The sequence below is a fragment of the Hippoglossus stenolepis genome, chromosome 7 (assembly GCF_022539355.2).
Source record: "Hippoglossus stenolepis isolate QCI-W04-F060 chromosome 7, HSTE1.2, whole genome shotgun sequence".
In the NCBI taxonomy this organism is placed as follows: domain Eukaryota; kingdom Metazoa; phylum Chordata; class Actinopteri; order Pleuronectiformes; family Pleuronectidae; genus Hippoglossus; species Hippoglossus stenolepis.
In genome coordinates this window covers 7,780,088-7,799,256 of record NC_061489.1, presented here as the reverse complement: position 1 = coordinate 7,799,256, position 19,169 = coordinate 7,780,088, and the positions used below count along the sequence as shown (strand labels likewise).

At 42.1% G+C, this 19,169-nt stretch overlaps 2 protein-coding genes and 1 long non-coding RNA gene across 6 annotated transcripts in view; 2 read left to right on the top strand and 1 right to left on the bottom strand.

The window, feature by feature from the left end:
* The window catches only part of gpc4 (glypican 4), a 31,513-nt gene extending 17,202 nt beyond the window's left edge, over nt 1-14,311 (top strand). Inside the window, exons 2-9 of the mRNA XM_035162265.2 lie at nt 2,754-2,912; nt 8,334-8,731; nt 9,107-9,272; nt 10,318-10,448; nt 10,545-10,691; nt 10,786-10,910; nt 11,007-11,179; nt 11,269-14,311. Of these exons, the coding sequence (XP_035018156.1) occupies nt 2,754-2,912; nt 8,334-8,731; nt 9,107-9,272; nt 10,318-10,448; nt 10,545-10,691; nt 10,786-10,910; nt 11,007-11,179; nt 11,269-11,492 (1,523 nt within the window). The 3' untranslated portion in view covers nt 11,493-14,311. The remainder of the gene's footprint in view (nt 1-2,753; nt 2,913-8,333; nt 8,732-9,106; nt 9,273-10,317; nt 10,449-10,544; nt 10,692-10,785; nt 10,911-11,006; nt 11,180-11,268) is intronic.
* Nucleotides 13,611-15,538, bottom strand: LOC118112742. The gene is made up of 2 exons (XR_004697260.2): nt 15,401-15,538; nt 13,611-14,088 (listed from the first exon to the last, which is right to left on the bottom strand). It is a non-coding gene; the product is annotated as an uncharacterized LOC118112742 (long non-coding RNA).
* Nucleotides 15,021-17,405, top strand: LOC118112741 (DELTA-sagatoxin-Srs1a). 4 transcript variants are annotated; one of them, XM_035162267.2, is made up of 3 exons: nt 15,021-15,249; nt 16,241-16,348; nt 16,897-17,405. In XM_035162267.2, exons 2-3 carry the CDS (start codon nt 16,281-16,283, stop codon nt 17,321-17,323), a joined length of 495 nt encoding a protein of 164 aa, XP_035018158.1. In that variant the 5' UTR covers nt 15,021-15,249; nt 16,241-16,280; the 3' UTR covers nt 17,324-17,405. The 4 variants fall into 4 exon arrangements, with proteins under 4 accessions (XP_035018158.1, XP_035018159.1, XP_035018160.1 ...); XM_035162268.2 differs by lacking the exon at nt 15,021-15,249 and adding an exon at nt 15,330-15,570; XM_035162269.2 differs by lacking the exon at nt 15,021-15,249 and adding an exon at nt 15,559-15,688.
* Nucleotides 17,406-19,169: the final 1,764 nt, after the last annotated feature.

Here is a 19,169-nt window from a genome sequence, read left to right as displayed (position 1 = left end):
AAGGAGTGACTTGAGGCTTATTTGGACTTGATCCCAGACAGAGGGGTCCGGTTTATGGCGCCAGGGTGCATCCCTCCCTCTGGTGCCCTGTTTAGATGATTGTGATGCTATGAGTCACTTCTGACTCTACAATTTAATATTTCTTAACATTTTTAGCTACTATTTCAAACACGCAGGGAGGTTCTCTGAAGTTTGTGAGCTATTATTGGCTTTAATGTTTGGTGTGCAGAAGTAAAAGTGAGATTGTTTGTGTGTGGGTTGCGGTGTTACAAAGTTAACAGTCCTAGCACATCAAGCTCTTAAAACAAAAGGAAACTTCGTATAGAAATATGCTTTTATATCTTCATCTATATAGGTGTATAGTAGTCGTTCTGTCCATCAAATAGAAGTCAATGGACGGTGTCTGATACATGCACAAAAATAATGAAAACAACCTCAAGATGTCACAGAAGAACAAATTGACATGTCTGAGTTGTTACAGCAACACATAAAACATAGCAACCAGCAGTGAAGATAACAAAACAGCCCACAATCTACGGACAGGCCAAACCAAAGGAAGTGTTCCAACATGAACTGATAATACAACAACGCTCAACCCAAGAAGAAATTGGATAGTAAATGTTTTAATGCTTCTCCAAGCAAAGTGAGAAACTCCACACTTTTCCTGTCATTGGGTGTCACTTGGAGGAAGATACATTAATTATTTTACGATAATGTAAATGTGCAAAATCAGTGCAGTAGTGGTTAGTAAGTGATGGGGACAATAGAAGCCGCAATATCCAGTTTACACCTGTTTAGTTTACGGTGGAGCCAGCCCGGTATAGATTTGTTGTTGTCCATGCCAATCTCAGGATATCAAATATTTCTGAAAATATATCTACCGATATATTTATTTTAAAAACCTGGCAATTATTCCTTAGATGTCGTTATGCAATTCTTATGACATAGAAATGTAATTTAGACTTGATATTTTACAGTTTATTTATGAAGAACCACATATATAGAACATAAGTTTATAAAAAAATATATATATATAAACACATAAATGCTCATCTTTTCTGCATTTTGTACTCTGTAAAACAAAGTGCATGCCAGCAGACATAAACTTCGATAATAATGTCTCTGAAAGGCTCATATTGACTGATATTATCAGCCAACTGATTTATCTGTCAGGCTCTAGTTTGCAGTTTTGAGTTTCCTGTAGCTTTCAATAATACACTTGTGCTTGCAAGGTTTTATATAAACGAACATGTATTTCACTGCACATTCCCTGTGCAAAAATGGGGTCGAATCATTTCTTCTGCCTAAATTGGTCTTGACATGTTAAATGTGTCTTTCAATAAATGCAGGAAAATGTTATAGGTCATTTTAAAGCTTCAGTCCATACAAGACCTTAATGTTGCAGTAACTTGCAGGCACTCAGGCCTCGAGTCAGTGAGCACGAGCTGGTGGGGAAAACCAAACAGGCCGTTGGTGCCTGGATGCAGTGAAAGGATCACTGTGTTCCCCCAAATTCCAGCAGCCATGTTTAAAACAAAACATTATTGCAGCTGCAACTTCGCATTTGTCTACCCCTGACCCTCATTTTGATTGGATGTTCAACTCATTTCCAACAACTTTAACATTTGCTGTTTTATCAAAGACAGTATTTGAGTTTTGAATAATCATTTTAGTCAGAAGACGTAAAAATTCAGTTTTTTACTCTTTATTTTGGCTTTATTGATTTCAGTATCGATTCTCATGTGTGTGAATGTGAAAACCTATTAAAATGTTCTAACAGCCGGCATTTTCAGAACATTGTTTAACTACACTGATGCTCCAAAACACTAAAACTTCAAATTTCTCCTCGGAGGGCTACGTAAGCCAGGAGCGTGACACTTTTTACGACAAATAGCTTTTTGCTGTTTTCAAAATGTGTTATTTTTTTTTATTTTTTTACAGAGCAAGCATTAAAACGAGCATCACCAATTTAAAAATGCATCACTTGACAGTCAGAGTGGTCACATGGAAATTGCCCCATTCACTTTGCAACAATCAGCAGACCAGTGCTCTCTTGTGTGTTCTCCACCGTTACACCTTTTTTTTCCCTCAAATTTATGGTGTTTGAAATACCACCCTGTGTGGCTGCAAAGCCAGAATGACCTTAAAAAACTCTGCTTCAGGTTTAACCGCGCCATTGCACACAGCTGAAGTCAGCCGTCTTACCTGCACACAGTGAAGAGCTAATCCCCTTTTTTTAAAGTTTGTGTTTTAGAAGGCAGTCAGCACTCAGAGAAAGATACAGTGTTAAACTATCAATCAGGACAGGATAGTGCCAGGATAAAGTGGCCAGCTAAAGACTGCTCTGAGCTTAGTGTTGCAATTACTCCACTGAAGTGCAATTAAGGGGGTTTTCACTGCGAAGGTGCGTTTGATTTAGTGAGCGTGTCAGGTTGTTACTTAACAGACGGTTTTATTCTATAGAAATGCAGAATATTCTGTTAATGACTAATGTGAATGTGTTTCAGTATCTACGTTAATTGTCCAATTGGCTCAGTTTATTGTAAATCTACACATTGTGTTTTGTGTTTTATGAGATGCAGCCTCTTCTGAGCAGATTTGTATTCTGACATTCCTATTGTTGGTTTACAACTGATCTGTTTTTATTCTAACATAACAGATTGCATGTACTGTATTTCTCTGTAATGTGACTCATGATGACAGATTCCTGTAGCAGATGTTGTCTAACAGCGTGTTCTCCTTGTCTTTTCCAGGAGCCCCCCTGAAAGTGTGTCCGCAGGGTTTCTCCTGCTGCACGGTGGAGATGGAGGAGAAGCTGAGCCAGCAGAGCCACTCAGACATGAAAGCTCCCGTCTCCAGGCTTAGCACCAACCTACAATCCACCTTCAAACAGAAACACGACCACTTTGACAGTAAGCAAACAACCCTACACCAACAATCACACACACATGCACACCAGGCGATTTTCAGACTTCACTGTGCTGGTGGCCCTGAGGGTCCCCATTGGAGCACTTGTGTTGCATGATTTTTGACGGACGCTCCCACCTGCCAATGCACTGCCCGAAGTGGAGACAGTCAGTCTGTGTCTGTTGGCCCGTCCACCTGTCTCTCAACGTCTCAGCTCCCTGCCTCATCGTCCCCCTAACAGCCTGGTCCCCAGCAGCTCGCTTCACTCCTCTCCAGAGAGACGTGTGCCCTTCCAGACGGACCACACACATAATCAGATTTAGTCTTCTCTGTACTTCCTGTTCCTCTGTGTGTGAGCACATGTGTGTATGCCTGTAAATATTGGGATCGGGTTACTCTTGTTGAGGGTGGGCGCGCATGGGAACGTAACACTGCTGAGTCACCAAGGAAGTAGGGTGGCTTTGAAAACCCTCAACCACACAACCGTGCCACCACGGCAGCTCAGCTAAAAAGAAGCTTAATAATACATGTAGAGCATGAGACGTTTTCTGCTGCAGATTCACAAATAAGACAGGGAATCTTAGAGTTTCTAAATACATTGGAGTTATGCTTTTGTAAGGGTAATTAATGTGCAGGGTTTGATGTTTATGTACAGTACACATGCATGCACATGTGTGCATATGCAGGTCAGGGGCCTTCACATCTTATGTGTCTGTGAAAGGCAGCGAGGGATCGTCAGTAACAGGAAGCGTGTGTATTACAGCCAGATGTGAACAGGAATGTGACGTGTCGGAATGCAGTCGCTGCTCGAGCCGTCCGCCCTTCTTTTTTTCCTCTCTTACTGCCCTTAGTCCCCATCCCATGCCTCTCTCTCCCCAAAAAACCCCTCTCTTTGCCCCTCAAACTCTTCTTTCTCTTTCCATCTCACAGTTGATCATGTTTCACCGCGTGCATGTCTCTAACAAATGTTGTTGTTTTTCTGCTCAGCTTTGTCCTCCAGCCTCTTTATAAATCTTTGCAGATTTCTCGCTCTGACTCAACCGGTGCTCTCTTCGACATTGATTTAGGGCTACAGCTGACAATTTTCACAATTGATTAATTTATTGCATTATCCTTTTAATTAATTATTTGGTCTATAAAGTGACGGCAAGATGCTTACGATTATATATAACCTAGACCCTAGGCTGATGTCAAATTCCAAAACAGTCATGAACCCAAATATGTTCAAAAGTAAGAAACCAGAATAAGGCACATTTTAGAAGTAGAAAATAATGAATGAAAAAAAATGTTGGATTATTGAATTATTTTCCTGTTTCTCTTTCGTTCAATGAATCAATTAGTGATCGTCATTTCTACTTTAAAAAAAGGCCTTGTCCTTCTTACTTTAAAGTCAATGTATACATCATAGTATAATTCTATTTATAGAAGGTTTTTACAACAGTCTTTTAATTAAACTTGGAAATTTATATTTTGCAGTATTTCTTAATAGAATTGTTATTGTCCTGAGAACATAACAGTACTTGAAATTGAGAGAAACATTTTCTTATCAAATAAAGATGTAATTTATTCTCGCTGCATTGTATTGGTCTGTTGAAGCAGGTGTTGAAGTATTTATCTGCAGACTTTGTGATAGATGTTTAAGATGTGATGGATGGGACTAAAAATTATTTATTGGTTTTAGATTTGAGGAACTGATACCGCAGCCAAAACTATCTAGAAAATTTCCACTGACATTTTACATAACTTAAAAACCTTTCAAACTCTACTGTAGCTTCACAGTCCTATCCCACCACCAAACAAGTAATGTTTAAATACTTCTAGGTATTTTCTTCCCTCTTACTATATCTAAAATCTTTTTATAACACAGTGATTCATACAGTCATACAGAAATTAACAGAGCTGTAACAACTTGTCCAAGAGGGGGCAGACCTCAAGCTTACAGGGAAACTTCTTCCCTGTGTTTCATTAACCTTCCTCCCCCTCTGTGCCTCCCCCCTCATCACTGTAGGCTGCTCGCTGCTGTCTCTGAACTGTTAGATGTGGGATCTCTTTACAAAGGCCTGCTGTGCTTTTTTCCACCTGGGCCATTAGACCTTCTCTCTCACTGGATACGATGACAGGCTCGGGTTGCCGTCCCATTATTTCCTGTTGTCACACCGAGACACCCAGGAGCAGGCACATCCCGTCAGTGAAACCGGCACAGGAAGTGCTTATCATTGTATTGACTCTTACTGAAAAAGACGGCCACGTCAGTGATGTCAGCTGACTGCTCCTTAGCAGAGTGCATAGGTGCAACAAAAAAAAAGAAGCTGCAACTGTACATGAAGTTGGATGCAACAACATGCACTCGCACACCAACAAACTCAGGAAGTGGTGTATGTGATTAGGCAGGCTCTCATGCGCCTGGAGCTAGGAGTCATGGCCAATTAAGACCAGAGCCAGAAATAGTTCTCCCCTCTCTGCATCTCTTCACTGTGTGTTTGTCCTGGCCTCAGCCTGTCTGTCCTGTTGCATTGACCCTGTCCAGCAGAGCAAGCCTATGTCTGGGATTTAAGCACATGGATTAAGGCCCCTTTCCTCCACACAAACACACACACACACACACACAATATAAGACACATCATCCGAAGCAGTGAACTCCAACAGCAGGAGGGACAGGATCCCATCCCATAAGAAAAGTGAGAAGCGCAGGGACTAATTGTCACAAATAGGATGCAATTACTGCCTGGGCTGGGATTGGGAGGAGCAGAGTTTATATGGACACGGGTGGGGGGGCATGGGGAAAGGGGGGAAGCTCCTTGGAGGGGGAGGAAGTGGGAGGGAAGAGTGGGAGGAGATCAGTCAGCTCCTCTATTCCTGTGATGGATTGGGCCTAACATTGCTTATAATTTAAGGCTCTTCTCTCTGCAACATGTGGAAACGGTGACAGGATGAGGGAAGGGAGGAAGGAAAAGACAGATCCTCGCAGAGACAAGAGTCATCGCTGTTTTACATTTCACTTCAGCTTACACTCTCCCATTGTAACCTCTCACCCAGATTCTCATAGACCATTGGCTGAGCGACAAGCGCATTTTTAATGGAAAAATCCTGAGGGAGTGTTCAGCTCCTCAGCCTGTTGGCAGACGGCTGCGTGTCATAAACTGTTTTTAATGACAATGCAAGATGCCTATGTAATGCTGCTCATACTTCAGAGCCTCGGCTAAGGGCCAGATAGCCTCTAAATGCCCCCTCCCTTACACACACCGTGCACAGATCGCTCTTTCTAACCAGTGGGTTTGTCCAAACTCATTACAGGGCTTATCTGTTTAGCATATAGGCATTACCACTCTTAATAAAGTGTAAAGGAAACAGAAGTTTAGGACTGTCCTGCTTCTTGCCTCCTCCTCTTCGACTCCTCTGTCTCCTTTCACTGACTTTAAACTTGTGGCTACTATGACATTCCAGGGGGTGGGGGTGAACCTTTTGTTTTAATCTCTGTCAATGGAGCGTGGAACTTGGTGCCCTCTCCCCTGGCTTTGTGTGTGTGTGTGTGTGTGTGTGTGTGGGTGCATGTGTGTGTTGGAAGGAAGGTGGGGGCAATGATGGTGGGGAGGTAAATGGATGGGCTGCAGTGTTTCCGGTATCCTTGGCGACACAGTGGGAATTTGGAGTTAAAAAAGCCCTCAACTTAACCCGCCCCAAGTTGCCCTCACCCCTCCCCTACCTAATTTTTTTCGTTTTAGTGTGTCAGTCTGAAGTGGAAGTGACAGCGCTTCTCGGGGACTGTGTGTGTGTGTGTGTGTGTGTGTGTGTGCGTGCGTGCATGCGTGCTGGTGGCAGTGAGCGTTTAGTGACTCCCCTTGTGAGAGCATGGGAACTTTACATTTCAAAGGCAAGCAGAGGACACTGAGAGAAACTTGCAGCGGGACAGAAGTTTTGTGGGGGGTGTGGAGAGCGGATTAAAAAAAGAGAGATGAGTGAAAGGGACTAAGTGTATGCTTGCATGCACGCGGCACAGAAGATGAAGCATTTTTCAGAGACTCTGAGGAATTCTCATTTTGTTCAGATTAAGAAAGTTATGGGTTGGGAAAGGGGGTCTGTGGGAGAGGGGGCCTGGATTATTGGGGTGGGGAAAGTGGTGAGGGGGGGTGATGGACATTCCTTAGGATGAAGTAGGTCATTGTTCCCTGTCTCTCGTGAAGAGAGCTCTCTGAAGGAACTGATGAAGTGAAAGCAGCGGAGGGAGGGAGATGCAGGACTGGTTTGAGGGGGTACAGGTCCAAATACGGGAGAGGAGGAGGGGGGCGTCGCATTATTCAGTAATCCTATTGAAAATGCCTCTGAAGGACAGTCCAAGAGAAGCTGGGAGAAAGGAGAGGGAATGGAATGTGACAACAGAAAAATGCCATTGATGGTGGTCAGTTTGAAGCGGCTTGATATGGAGAGACGTCTCCACTGAATGGCAAGTCCACAGAGACGAGGAGCAGCGCCGCTCGTTCAGCCTGACAGAGATGCTCCGGCTCCACCTTTCACCCCACCCGCTTCACTTCGCTCCTCTCATCTCCTCGTTGTCAACCGACCCCCTTCACATCGCACATTCCTCTGCCTTTCAGCCAAGATTTTATGCTTGAGCCGTTTCTGTTGAGATGCTCAGAATGTCAGGACATGGTTGCAGGTGAAGCAGAGTAACTTAAGTCTGATTTCATTCGGTGGGAGCAGCTCAGAGCCAGAGAGCATAGGTGTTGATGGAGAGCTTTACATATCAAGATCTATAGATGTACTTCAATACAGTCATTCGGTCAGAAGTTTTACAGCTGCAACATATTATTTATTTACTATATGTACACTGTAGAGATGTTTTGATACAGTTTTTCTCTGCCCGATACCAATTCCAATACCTGGACTTTGTATCAGCCAATATGGACTACTATCCGATACCAGTACATTAAAACAACTTGTTCTTATATTCTAACAGGTGATTACTAACTCTGGATGGAAATGGTTCTTCAGATCTTTTACATCGCCGTTTTACTTATTGGACTTTCCTGTATTAAATATTTGCTAACTACTGACAGTGCAGCTAGCTCTGGTGAATGCTGCTGTTTTTGAGTCTCAAAGAAGTCATCTCCAGGAAAAGAAAATTGCAGTTTTATCCAAATGAAACAAATATAATGTATAGACGTGGTATCGAATTGGTACATAGATTTGCTTACTGGTATTTTCGGTAGTATCGGAGGCATGCTGGTATTTGTATCGGGACATCTCTACTACACTGTGGTGATAATGGAATCACAATGTGTTTGTGTTGTCTGTTGTTTTTACAGAAGTTCATAGCATCTTAAACTGAATCCCCATCTCAAATGTTAACCACTATTTGATCTGTATCTTTTCAACCTCAACATTTATTCATCACATTAACTTCCACATCTTTCTCTTCTTTTCTCCAGAGTTTTTCCGTGAGCTTCTGAAAAATGCGGAGGTCTCACTGCACAACATGTTTGTGCGAACATACGGGATGATGTACGTGCAGAACGCGGAGCTATTCAAGAACTTTTTCGAGTCCCTGACTCGGTACTATGTGTCTGGCAGCGCTGCTGTCAACCTGGACTCCATGCTGTCGGACTTCTGGGCCGACCTCCTGGAGCGGATGTTCCGACTAGTCAACGTGCAGTACGAATTCAGCGACGCCTACATGGAGTGCGTCAGCCGGCACACAGAGCAGCTGCAGCCATTCGGCGACGTGCCCCGTAAGCTCCGCATCCAGCTAACCCGGGCCTTCATTGCCGCACGCACCTTTGTTCGCGGCCTGGCTCTTATGCCAGAGGTGATCAATAAAGTTTCAATGGTAAGCGAGAGTTGCTTGTGAAGCTTTTGTCTTTCCCAAAAAAGGATATAGCAGTCAGTCAACCTCTGGACACGGAAAAGCTTGCTCTATCCCTCCCTCCTGTTTCTGACTTCATATCTTTCTTGGAAAAACTGGCAGGGTTTCCACTGCAGTGTCTCTGATAACATAAACCTCTTTGTCTGCTCTGGTATTGCATGGTTTTTCAAGTTAGTGAGTGATTCATTGATGATTAGATTCTCCTGATTTGTGGAGTGGGATTACAAAATGACTGTTCATACTTTCCTAGTCTAAGTATGTGTCTGTGTTGCTGTTGGATGAGTGTTTTTGTTGTGGTACAGTGATAGCTGAATGCTCACTGCCCCCTGCCTCTTCCAGGTCAGTGCATCTCCCAGCTGTGTGCGAGCGGTCATGAAGATGATGTACTGTCCCTACTGCTCGGGCCAAGTGGCCCTGAAACCCTGCCAGAATTACTGTCTGAATGTCATGCGTGGGTGTTTGGCCAACCAGGCCGACTTGGACACAGAATGGAACAACTTCCTCGGTAAGCAACCGTCATGTGAACAAGGACACTTTCTGCAGTTGTTATCAAGCAAACCTGACCGTAAATGCACCCTGCTCTAACCAGAATCACTTAAAGTGTTTGATTTGGCAACAAGACACAAATTCTTTCACATGTTGTCACCGCAGTGCTCATATTTCAAGTTTTATCTAAACTAGTTTTATGTAAACATTTTTGCCTCTTTACGCCTACGGGCATTACACCAGGATGACATAACAGGATTGGTGGCTTGATGGAACTGGGGTAATTACATGTGAGGAATATTTTTACCGATCGTGTTCACCGGCTCTATGGCACTTCAGTTTGGTAAAAACATGTATAACAAAGGAACACAGTGTATTGTAAAAATAAATCGTGTACAAACACATCCCTCATTCTTTAGTATCTTGTTGAAAATAAAGGGAGCGAGGGAGTGGCTGTACATGCTGTACATGTTGTGGCCCTCAGGATGACTACAGCTCCTATGTTGTGTAAACACAGGCCCAGATCAGTTTCCTTCTAATGAGGGTGGCACACATATCACTCTTTTGTATAAATTATATTTGCTCTACATAACTAGCTTTGACATCACCATCACATGTGTTCGTCCCTGGCTGAGGACACTGCTCACTGTGGAGACAGTTTCTGTGCAGCAGCTTTTCTCTGCAAGAATCCAGTCTCTGTTTAACTGTTTATCAGTAGCCTGCTCGCTGGTGTGTGCTTCCCCCTAGTGGCCTTTTGTAGCATCCACCTCAGAATAAGGGGAAATAGATATAAGATGACTTTCATGATCCCACTCTTGGGTAATAGATGGGACGATGGGAAAACATGTGAAAGTGTAAAATAGAATAAGTTAGGCAATAAAGCAGAATTTTTCAAATCGGATTGAAATAAAAATATAGAGAATATACGCTTTTCACCACAGACAAATGTTATTTGTAGAGAGAAATATACTTGAGTAAAGTAATTTTATGAAATATCTTTGCAGTGAATAATTTTTTCATGTGTTTTTTATTTTAATGAAATTCTCAAATTTTCTGCTCTTCAGATGGTATGCTTAGTCTGGCTGAGAGGCTGGAAGGTCCCTTTAACTTTGAGTCTGTCATGGATCCCATCGACGTGAAGATCTCCGAGGCCATCATGAACATGCAAGAAAACAGCATGCAAGTTTCGCAGAAGGTCAGTATATTTTTACACAATTATTAAAAGAAAAGAAATAAGGATGAAAGGATTCAGTTCCACTTACATAACTTTATTCTTGTTCACCTCCGATAGGTTTTCCAGGGTTGTGGGCAGCCCAAACCGAGCATGGCCTTCCGTTCCAAGCGTTCTCTCAAAGAAACCGGCTTTACTGGCCGCTTCCGTCCCTACAGCCCTGACGCAAGGCCCACCACCGCTGCGGGCACCAGTTTGGATCGATTGGTAAGGTCTAAGAAAATCCAGAGCACACTCGGTCTACTATTGCTTTGTTTTAAGTTGTTGTGTCTGACCCGTTCTTTGTGTCTTTGCTACTTAGACAACTGATGTGAAGAAGAAGCTGAAACATGCAAAGAAGTTCTGGTCCACATTACCAGAGGCTGTGTGTGTAGGTGAGAGGATTGCACCTGGGGATGAGTGCTGGAACGGAACCGCAAAAAGCAGGTAAGAAAAAACACACCAAGTACATGGAATTCAAATTTTGCTGTATTGTTGTTCAGTCTGACATTTTTGACTAATGTTAACTCTCACTCGACACAGGTACGAGTCAGTTGTCATTGGCAACGGGCTGGCCAATCAGGTATCAAACCCCGATGTGGATGTAGACATAACAAAGCCAGACATTATGATTCGCAGTCAGATTGCAGCTTTCAAAGAAATGACAAGTAGGCTCAAAGCTGCGCACAGCGGCAACGACATCTCTCTGGAAAACGGTGAGGACTATAGTTCTTAAGGATTTTAATCTATGATATAAAGTCCTAGTTGCACACGTCTGACCCTCTGTGTCTTTTATGTTCCCCAGATGACGGCAGCAGTGGAGGAGAGGAGAGCGGCAGCGGCTGTGACTCTCCATCCTGCGACACAGACCGGGACATGTACTTCTCCACTCCACCGAACCCTGGCAATCCCCGGGTTGATCAAGTGGTGGTGGGCAAAACTCCATCGACTGGGGCCGCCACACACGGAAGCATGGCGCTGGCGCTCTGCGGGCTGGCCCTGGCCCTGCTCGCTCCCCACCTGAGATAAGACTGGCTGGGCAGGGAGAGGACGAGAACGACCAGGAATGACGGAACGAAGGGGGAAACTGTCAGAGAGACTTTAAAAGACTGCCTTCAGGACCTTGGACTGTCCGCCATTGGGGAGGGAGACTCTTCTTAATATTATAATAACTTCACTTTTAATTATTTGTTTGTATGTTTTTAAGGACATCAGTGTACAGCAATATGATTTTCGTCCCAAAAATCCACTTTATTCCCCTTTTCCCAGATAAACCTTAACTCCTTATGGCTCTTAGGGAGCTTCACTATGGTTCTGCTTGCTGCCTTACAAACATGCTATAATTGCCTTATTCAGGCAATTTCATAATTAATTAGTGTGCCTTCTTCAGTGATTGCCACCTGATAACTCAATAGGAACGAGTGAGTGCCTGTGGTGGGACATGTCTTCATAATTCTGAGGATTGTTTTTCTTTCCATTATTCAAAGGTCAACACATCATGTTGTTGTGGGTGTTAACATCCCATAACGATGACTTTTCACATTGCCAATGTGCACACTGTGAACATTTCTGTGCATTTATACATTTACACACATGAACCAGTCAAAAGCTCTGATGCTGCCTGTTGATCTCCACTCAGGAACAGTTTGAGCTTCAGTTGAGTTTGAGCTGCAGAACGCTCATAAATCCAGAGAGAGACGTTACAGCACAGGTGGTAATGTTTCATCAGGAGCTTTCGGGCGTCTGTGAGCCCAAACATGCAGGTTATATGTCTGCTATGAGCGTTATCACGACTTCACTTTGAATTTCCACATGAATTTGTTAGTTTCCTCAGCTTGAACTTTTCAATACTAAGTTCATACCTCATGCATGCTCTCGATGTCAATGCAACCGAGTGAGTTGAAAGTGTCTGAAAGAGTTGAGACGAGCGGCTGGCGACCTGCTGAAAGGTAACCGCCGTGGAAGAAGGACTCCCCTGACATTACCCCTAAAGAAGGCAAAGCTGACAAGTCCTGAAAGCCCTTTTTGGTACTGTAAGCTCAGTTCAGCACAGAAGATCTGACTCAGCAGTCTTGCTGTTGGAGAAGAGAGGGTGGTGACATGTATGTTCAGAGCATTTCACATTAAACTAGAGAAGCGGAACAAAAGACAGTGCTTTGATCAAATGAGAATCGAGAAAAGATTATTTTAATACAGGGTTTAATGTTGAAGAGGTGTTGTAATTTTTAGATATTTTTGGTATGAAGATATATATTAGGTACTACAGTGGATTTTACTGCTAGTTTTAGGTGGTGGAAGAGGTCAGTGTGCACATGGGGGCACTTTTGGTCAGTGAGCACAGTGTGTTGGGGCTTTATTTTATCTTTTTTTTTCTGCCCTCATCACCTCCGCCCCACAAAACACACATGTACCTCTTAAATGGCCTTTGTCACTATAAATGGACTCATCCTGAACCGGTTGATCTACCTATCCTCATGTTCTCATCATTTCGACTCGAGGTGGAATGTTGAAGTATTGCTACCAAAATGAATACAACATATGGTGCCTGATCTTCGTTTTGTTTAATTAAACTTGGTACATCATTAGCAACTCGGTAAAGTCTGAAAAAAAAGAATGTCGATGTTTTATCTTCTCGTCTCAGATACCCTGAAGGGTGTTTGAGTTCATCGTTACCGGCAGAAGAGCACAACATCAGATTTTTCTATGTGGTTTGATCTGATGAGTGTGTCTGTTAGTTGCATTACCTGGTCATTTCATCTCTAAAGATGCTGCCTCATGTAGCTTCTGTACAGTAATTTATGCATGTATTTGAATGTCATTTCCAACTCTTTTAGAACTGACGTAGATTATTCACACTACAGTATTCAGGAGGTTTCTGATATGCAACGTTCAGGGGACGAATATTAATTTTTCAAAGTATTTGATTTGATCTAATATTGGAGGTTTTAAATATGCATTTTTACCAAAATTGAACAATGGATTTGCATGTTTGATATTTGTCTGCAGCTGTGAAACAAACAGGCTGCCGTTTGACAGATGACTGACAGAAGGTGAATACTGGACACATCCTGTTCGCTTCTTATTTGGCTTTGAGATAAAATTGAATTGTCTCCAAACAGTGATCAGCAAGGAAAGCAACATAAAGAATCTGATTTTGGAGGATTTTATTAAACATCTATGCAACCTGTATAAAATCCTGAAGCCTTAAATTAGAATTATGAAGCTGGGCTTCAGCAGCTCCATTTGACATCACTTCTGCATGTAACTGCCTCAATTCCCCAGATATTTTTTTTTTTTTTTTTATGTTCCACCAACATTTCTACAAGAGCTTGTGCATGTGTTCGTGTCATGTGACGCAGCGTGTGAGGAAACCCAACTTTCTGAGAGTGCTAGGAAATGTTTTTGGGTGATGATGGTAAATGTCTGTGCTTGCGGGCCAGGGCAGCGACATTTCCCAGCTGGCAGGAGTCGGTCCAGCTGCTGGATGATGTTCTCTCCATCCACAGAGCAACTTCAGTCTTGTGACTTTAAAGTTGAGTGGGACAGGTGTCGAAACCCGTCCCTCTGCCTTTGGCCCACAAGAACAGAGAGGACTCACTCTCTGAGGAGCGAGTGAGGGACTTGACTGAAGAGAATAAAAGAGAAAAAAGAGATGTAAATAAAGAGCAGCCGTTTTTAGATGTCTCTAAAAGAGGCCATAACATTACACCAGATTTTTACTTGTCAGAGTATCTCCTAAATGCTATGAAAAAAACAAGATGAGATAGATGTTAAATTGTAAGAGGAAAAAAATGTATATTAAACAACATTTCTTAGTCTTGTTGAAATAAAGACTGCCAATATTTAAACTGTGAATGTCGTCATTTTCCTCAACACTTGTAAATACGATGGTCCAGGGTCTGTTGTCAGTTTCTTTGTTCTTTGTCAACTCAAAGAGGGCGACAGGCTCATAAGCTTTAGTTTCATCACAGAAATTAAAATTAATTGTTTTTTTGTATATTTTATTCTGCACAGATAAATACAAATACATGAACTGTATACAGTGCAGAGGGAGGCAGAAAACCCAATGGAATTATTTTGAAGCCTCTAACTAAACATTGTTTAATTTTCACAAAATTAGAAAATATTAAGTTGACATGCTGAAAATGATATGACTACCTATGAGAGTCAGCAAATTAACAATAACATATATAGCCCAATTAAAAACAATTATACTTTATATTTTCAAATGGTGTAAAGCAGTGGTCACCAACCTTTTCGAGCCCAAGATCACTTTTTAATTCCAAACGTAAGCCAATGATAGGAGGGTCATATTTATTATTTATTGCAATTTGTGTTAAAGGCTGAATGTACAAGAAATAAATATACACAAAGAGAGGCAGTTGTGCAACTTTTTCTATTCAATGCACAATATTCAAATCAATATCAATTCATATTTACAATGCAAAATATGTAGCTTCTCAGTTCCACATCATGTTCTGCAGAGGAGCTGCTACTGCAGCACTATGTTTTTACATATAGGCTTTGATTTGAATATGGCCACAAATATGATTATTGCCTTGTATGAAAGAAGTCCCTTGTACTCAAATAAATACCAGTACTACACAGTATGAAGCCGTGCATCTTCTGCTCTTGCAAATAATTCACAATGAAAAAACCTTTTTAAACAAGGGAATGGATTCCATTAACAGAAACGCTGGAGTGCTTTTATTTTGAAAAGGCATACAGAAAGTGTTGCAACCATTTGTTTGTGACATAAATTCATCAGATAAACATTAAAACTCAGGTAAGATCATTTTCTCTGTTTATTCTGCTGTGAACCACAATGTTTATCTGTTTATGACACAAATGTATTTACAACACTTTCTGAATCCACTCATTTGTTCCAACGGGGCTTTGATTGTTATCGACAGACCGAAAGATGCGCATCGTCATACCGTACAGTCCTGACATCTAGTCTCGTACATAATCCGACTTGTATTGAAGGAAATGCAGGAGACAAACCAGCAGCTCAGACGCCAGTAGCGGACACACAGCGCGTGTGAAAAACAGACAACCGACACACAGACAACCGACACACAGCTGATCTGCGGCGCGACGACAGCCAGTGAGTCCAGAGAGTTGGGGGACCGACAGTGAAGACTGGCAGATCGACCTGTAGATCGCGATCGACGGGTTGGCGACCACTGCTCTAGACACACTTCTCTTTGGCACTAGGCATGCAGGTGTAAAATACTTGAATTATCAGATTTTCAACAAATTGATTGCTATGCTGAGACGATCCGGACTCTGTCTAGGTCCCTCCGTCCCAGCTACACCTCCAGTGCAAAATATAATGTTACTATATTATGATAATAGTTATGATAATCATGAGCCCGAAGTCAGAGCCCAATCTTAAAAGTGTGTTAAGTTAATAAACACTCCATATATGTATACTAGTTAACCCAGTTAACGTTTTTGAAGCTTCTTTGATCCTACAGCTGTTCCAAACCTTGCCCTGCAGACACGTCTGTCCCTCAACACAATGGAAGAGGGGATCTTTTTCCTTTAGTTAACCCAGTTAACTAGTTTTAGATACACAAGTCTGTTCACGCAATCTTCACATACAAAATGCAAAATTTCCATTACACCCTTCAATCCTAAAGTGATGTCTTTTATATCCAAAGCCATTAGTCAGCCTCCTGAAAAACTGTGACATGACTATCAGCAAAGCACAGGTCAATGCCCTCTGCTTCAGTGATACTGACGTCCCTGAAACAGTTGTGTCTTGTCTCTAGGCGTGACTCTTCCCCTGCCACCACTTCACACCTCATCACGATGCCTTTTCGCCAATGCACCGTGGAGATTAAAAACGACTCTGGCCGCTACACTCTGGCCAACCCAAGGTGATGTGTTGCTCATTTTCTGACATACATTTTAAACCTGACTTAAGCAGGTCTCTGAGTTGTAGTATTTGGTAAGAAGTATCCCCAAACTTCTTTAATCTGGACTTTTATTTAGTGAGCAGCGACATTACATGATGGCCAAAAAAAGATAAGCTATCATTTTTTGGTTTTGCATGTTTACCTGCTTGTTCAAACTGCATCGTGTTGGGACACCCTGTGACTGTTAAAGTGGGTCTGAATACTCGCATACCCTTTTGTACATTAAAGTGCCATTACTGCAACTGTTCTCGAAGTCAAAATAGGTCCATTGTTTGAATCGTGTTCATGTAAGTGGTGAGGAACGTAATTCACGTTCTTTGTTCTGTGTATCTAAATGTATTTTTAACCTAAGCTACCGTGAGCAGTTCAGATTTGGTCCAGAGAGAAATGAGTTTCCCAGTTTGGTGTAGAATGTCTTTGGCCTGCACCACCACATCTTGCACCTCTGCTATGGAAAACCACTGAGATTTATGTCGGTACTGTCTGACACGTTGTGTTTCTGTGTTCAGGCTGTTCATTGAGAGAGGCTGCTGTGAGGTCCCTCTGACACCACTGGTGGGTCCCTCCTCCACTGGCAACGCAATGTTCAACAAGACCACCGGCTGTGCAACTGGAGCCGTTGGCGTCTTCACGTATAACCTTTTCAATGCCGATCTGAACGACTACAGCCACTTCATGGCTGTCATGTACTCTGTGCCCTATGACCGGAACATCTACTCCACCTGGTTTGCTGTGGGCATCTTTGAAAGAGAAATTCACTGCGACTACTATCTGTATGATATGATGTATAATAGAGTTGAACACAACTTTGTAAGAGCAAAAGCTGACGGCTCTGGCATTTCTTATGAGCATGATAGGGCTATTGTCAGTGCCTCCATGTCTAACTCATGTCAAGCAGTCTTGAGGGTGGACATCAGTGATACTGGCAAATACTGAGTTAATAAAAGTTCCAACTGTTATAATGTAAACTATACTGTAAACCGACAGTGAGTTTAATAAAATATTCCAAGAACCTCAATCAACTGTGGTGTTCATTAATCAAAACACTTCAAGTATGAGTGTACACTGAATCTGTCACAACTTCAGTCAGCTCTTAACATTTTCATTGTCTTATCTTATTTTTTGCATGTACTAATTCTCATGTCATTTCAGAATTCAGCCACTCCCCCCTGCTCTGCATCACCTCTTTCCCACGGATCCCAGTACCTGCCCCACCCCCAGACTCACCTGCTTTCCATCAGTCATTAGTCACCCAGTATATATACCGGCTCATTTCCTCTGTTCTCTGCCAGATCGTCTAGTGTGTTTTTTCCTAGCTTTCCAGCGTTATCCCTTGATTCATTGTTCTGCCTGACCTCCGCTCTGACCTGCCTTCTGGACCCTGGATTCCCGTTTTGCCTGCTCCCTATCGGATTTGTTTGCTACCTCTGACTGTCTGCCTGGCTTTTGACCCCTGATTATCCATTAAACAAGAACTCTTGCTATTCCTAAGACTGCTCTAGTGTCGTGCTTTTGGGTTCACGTTTGCCATTTTGCGCATCCTGACAGAATCCTAGTTATTGGATGTGTGATTTTGAAAAGCTGATCCATCAGATCCTGTTCTCTTTTGCATTGTCCATGTATAGATACAATTCACCTGTATGGGAATTTGAGCTAATGCAGATTTAATTTGGCTGATGACACCTCCTAATACACACAGGTCTAGTTGATGGGGCTGTTTCTTATGGGTTCAAGTCTATAAGATTTGAATTATATCAGTTTACAAATTCAAACAGTTTGTAAGTGAGGCAGTGTGAATAAAATCTGTGAACAAAGGATATCAGGGTATCATTGTATTCCATGAAGTTGCTCAGAATAATAGCAAATATATAATGTGCTGTGAATGTAATAGAAGACTCCACAATGTTGTCCTTCAAAATCGTCAACACTTTTCAGCACCCACAGTGGAGATGATCGTAACTGATCCCCCTGCCCTCTGATCAGACTGTCACGATCTAAATATAATTCAGGTTTAAAGATATCGTAAGTACTTCAGGCTCTCATGCAAAGTGTGGGAACTATGAGTGTTGAGTTTTCTAAAAGCAATCGAATCTGTTTTCAGATGTTCACAAAATCAACTTTTATCAGTGTCTGTGTCACCACATTATTTGTTCTCTCTTTTTTTCCACTAAGTCAAATCTTTTCTACTCAAGCACAAACCTGAATTTCTCGTGGTGCTTTATTTTACAGGTTCACAAAGATTTAATAAAAGCTACTAACTTGTTTCTGTGATCATCACTTTACAAGCTTAAAATCTTTTTGACCATAATTTGAGGCCATCATTACTGGACAGTTTGATGCCCCTGGACTGATCTTTCTATATTCGAAATATATTTGACAAATATTTGAAACTAAATTCATCATCTCCTGACCATAATCGATGCTAGTGTATCTTCAGGCACAGAAATCTCAGAAGCAGCTGAGAATCCTGTTTAGACAGCTTCTCTCAGATCAACCTTGATAACTTAACTCCAATTAGCTCATTAACTTGTATTTTAGAACTCATCCCGACAGAGCTACTCATAGAAATTAGTACTTCACTGAAGCAATCTATCATTATCACCAGGCTAGGTACCACAATCCTTTAAGCTAGCTGTAGTAAACCTAAAAAAACACCCACTCTGGACCTGGATTAATGCAGAGCCGACAATTTAACTGATAAGCACGAGCTGGTCTTTATATCAAACAATTGGGACTGAGGGGATCGTGTTGGATTTAGACTAATTAATGATTAACAACAATT

Excerpts from the sequence above, each read along its gene's own strand:
- LOC118112741 (XM_035162267.2), top strand. The coding sequence starts at position 16,281 with ATGCCTTTTCGCCAATGCACCGTGGAGATTAAAAACGACTCTGGCCGC. Across the intron at positions 16,349-16,896 it reads TACACTCTGGCCAACCCAAG|GCTGTTCATTGAGAGAGGCT; the intron begins GTGATGTGTTGC and ends TTCTGTGTTCAG.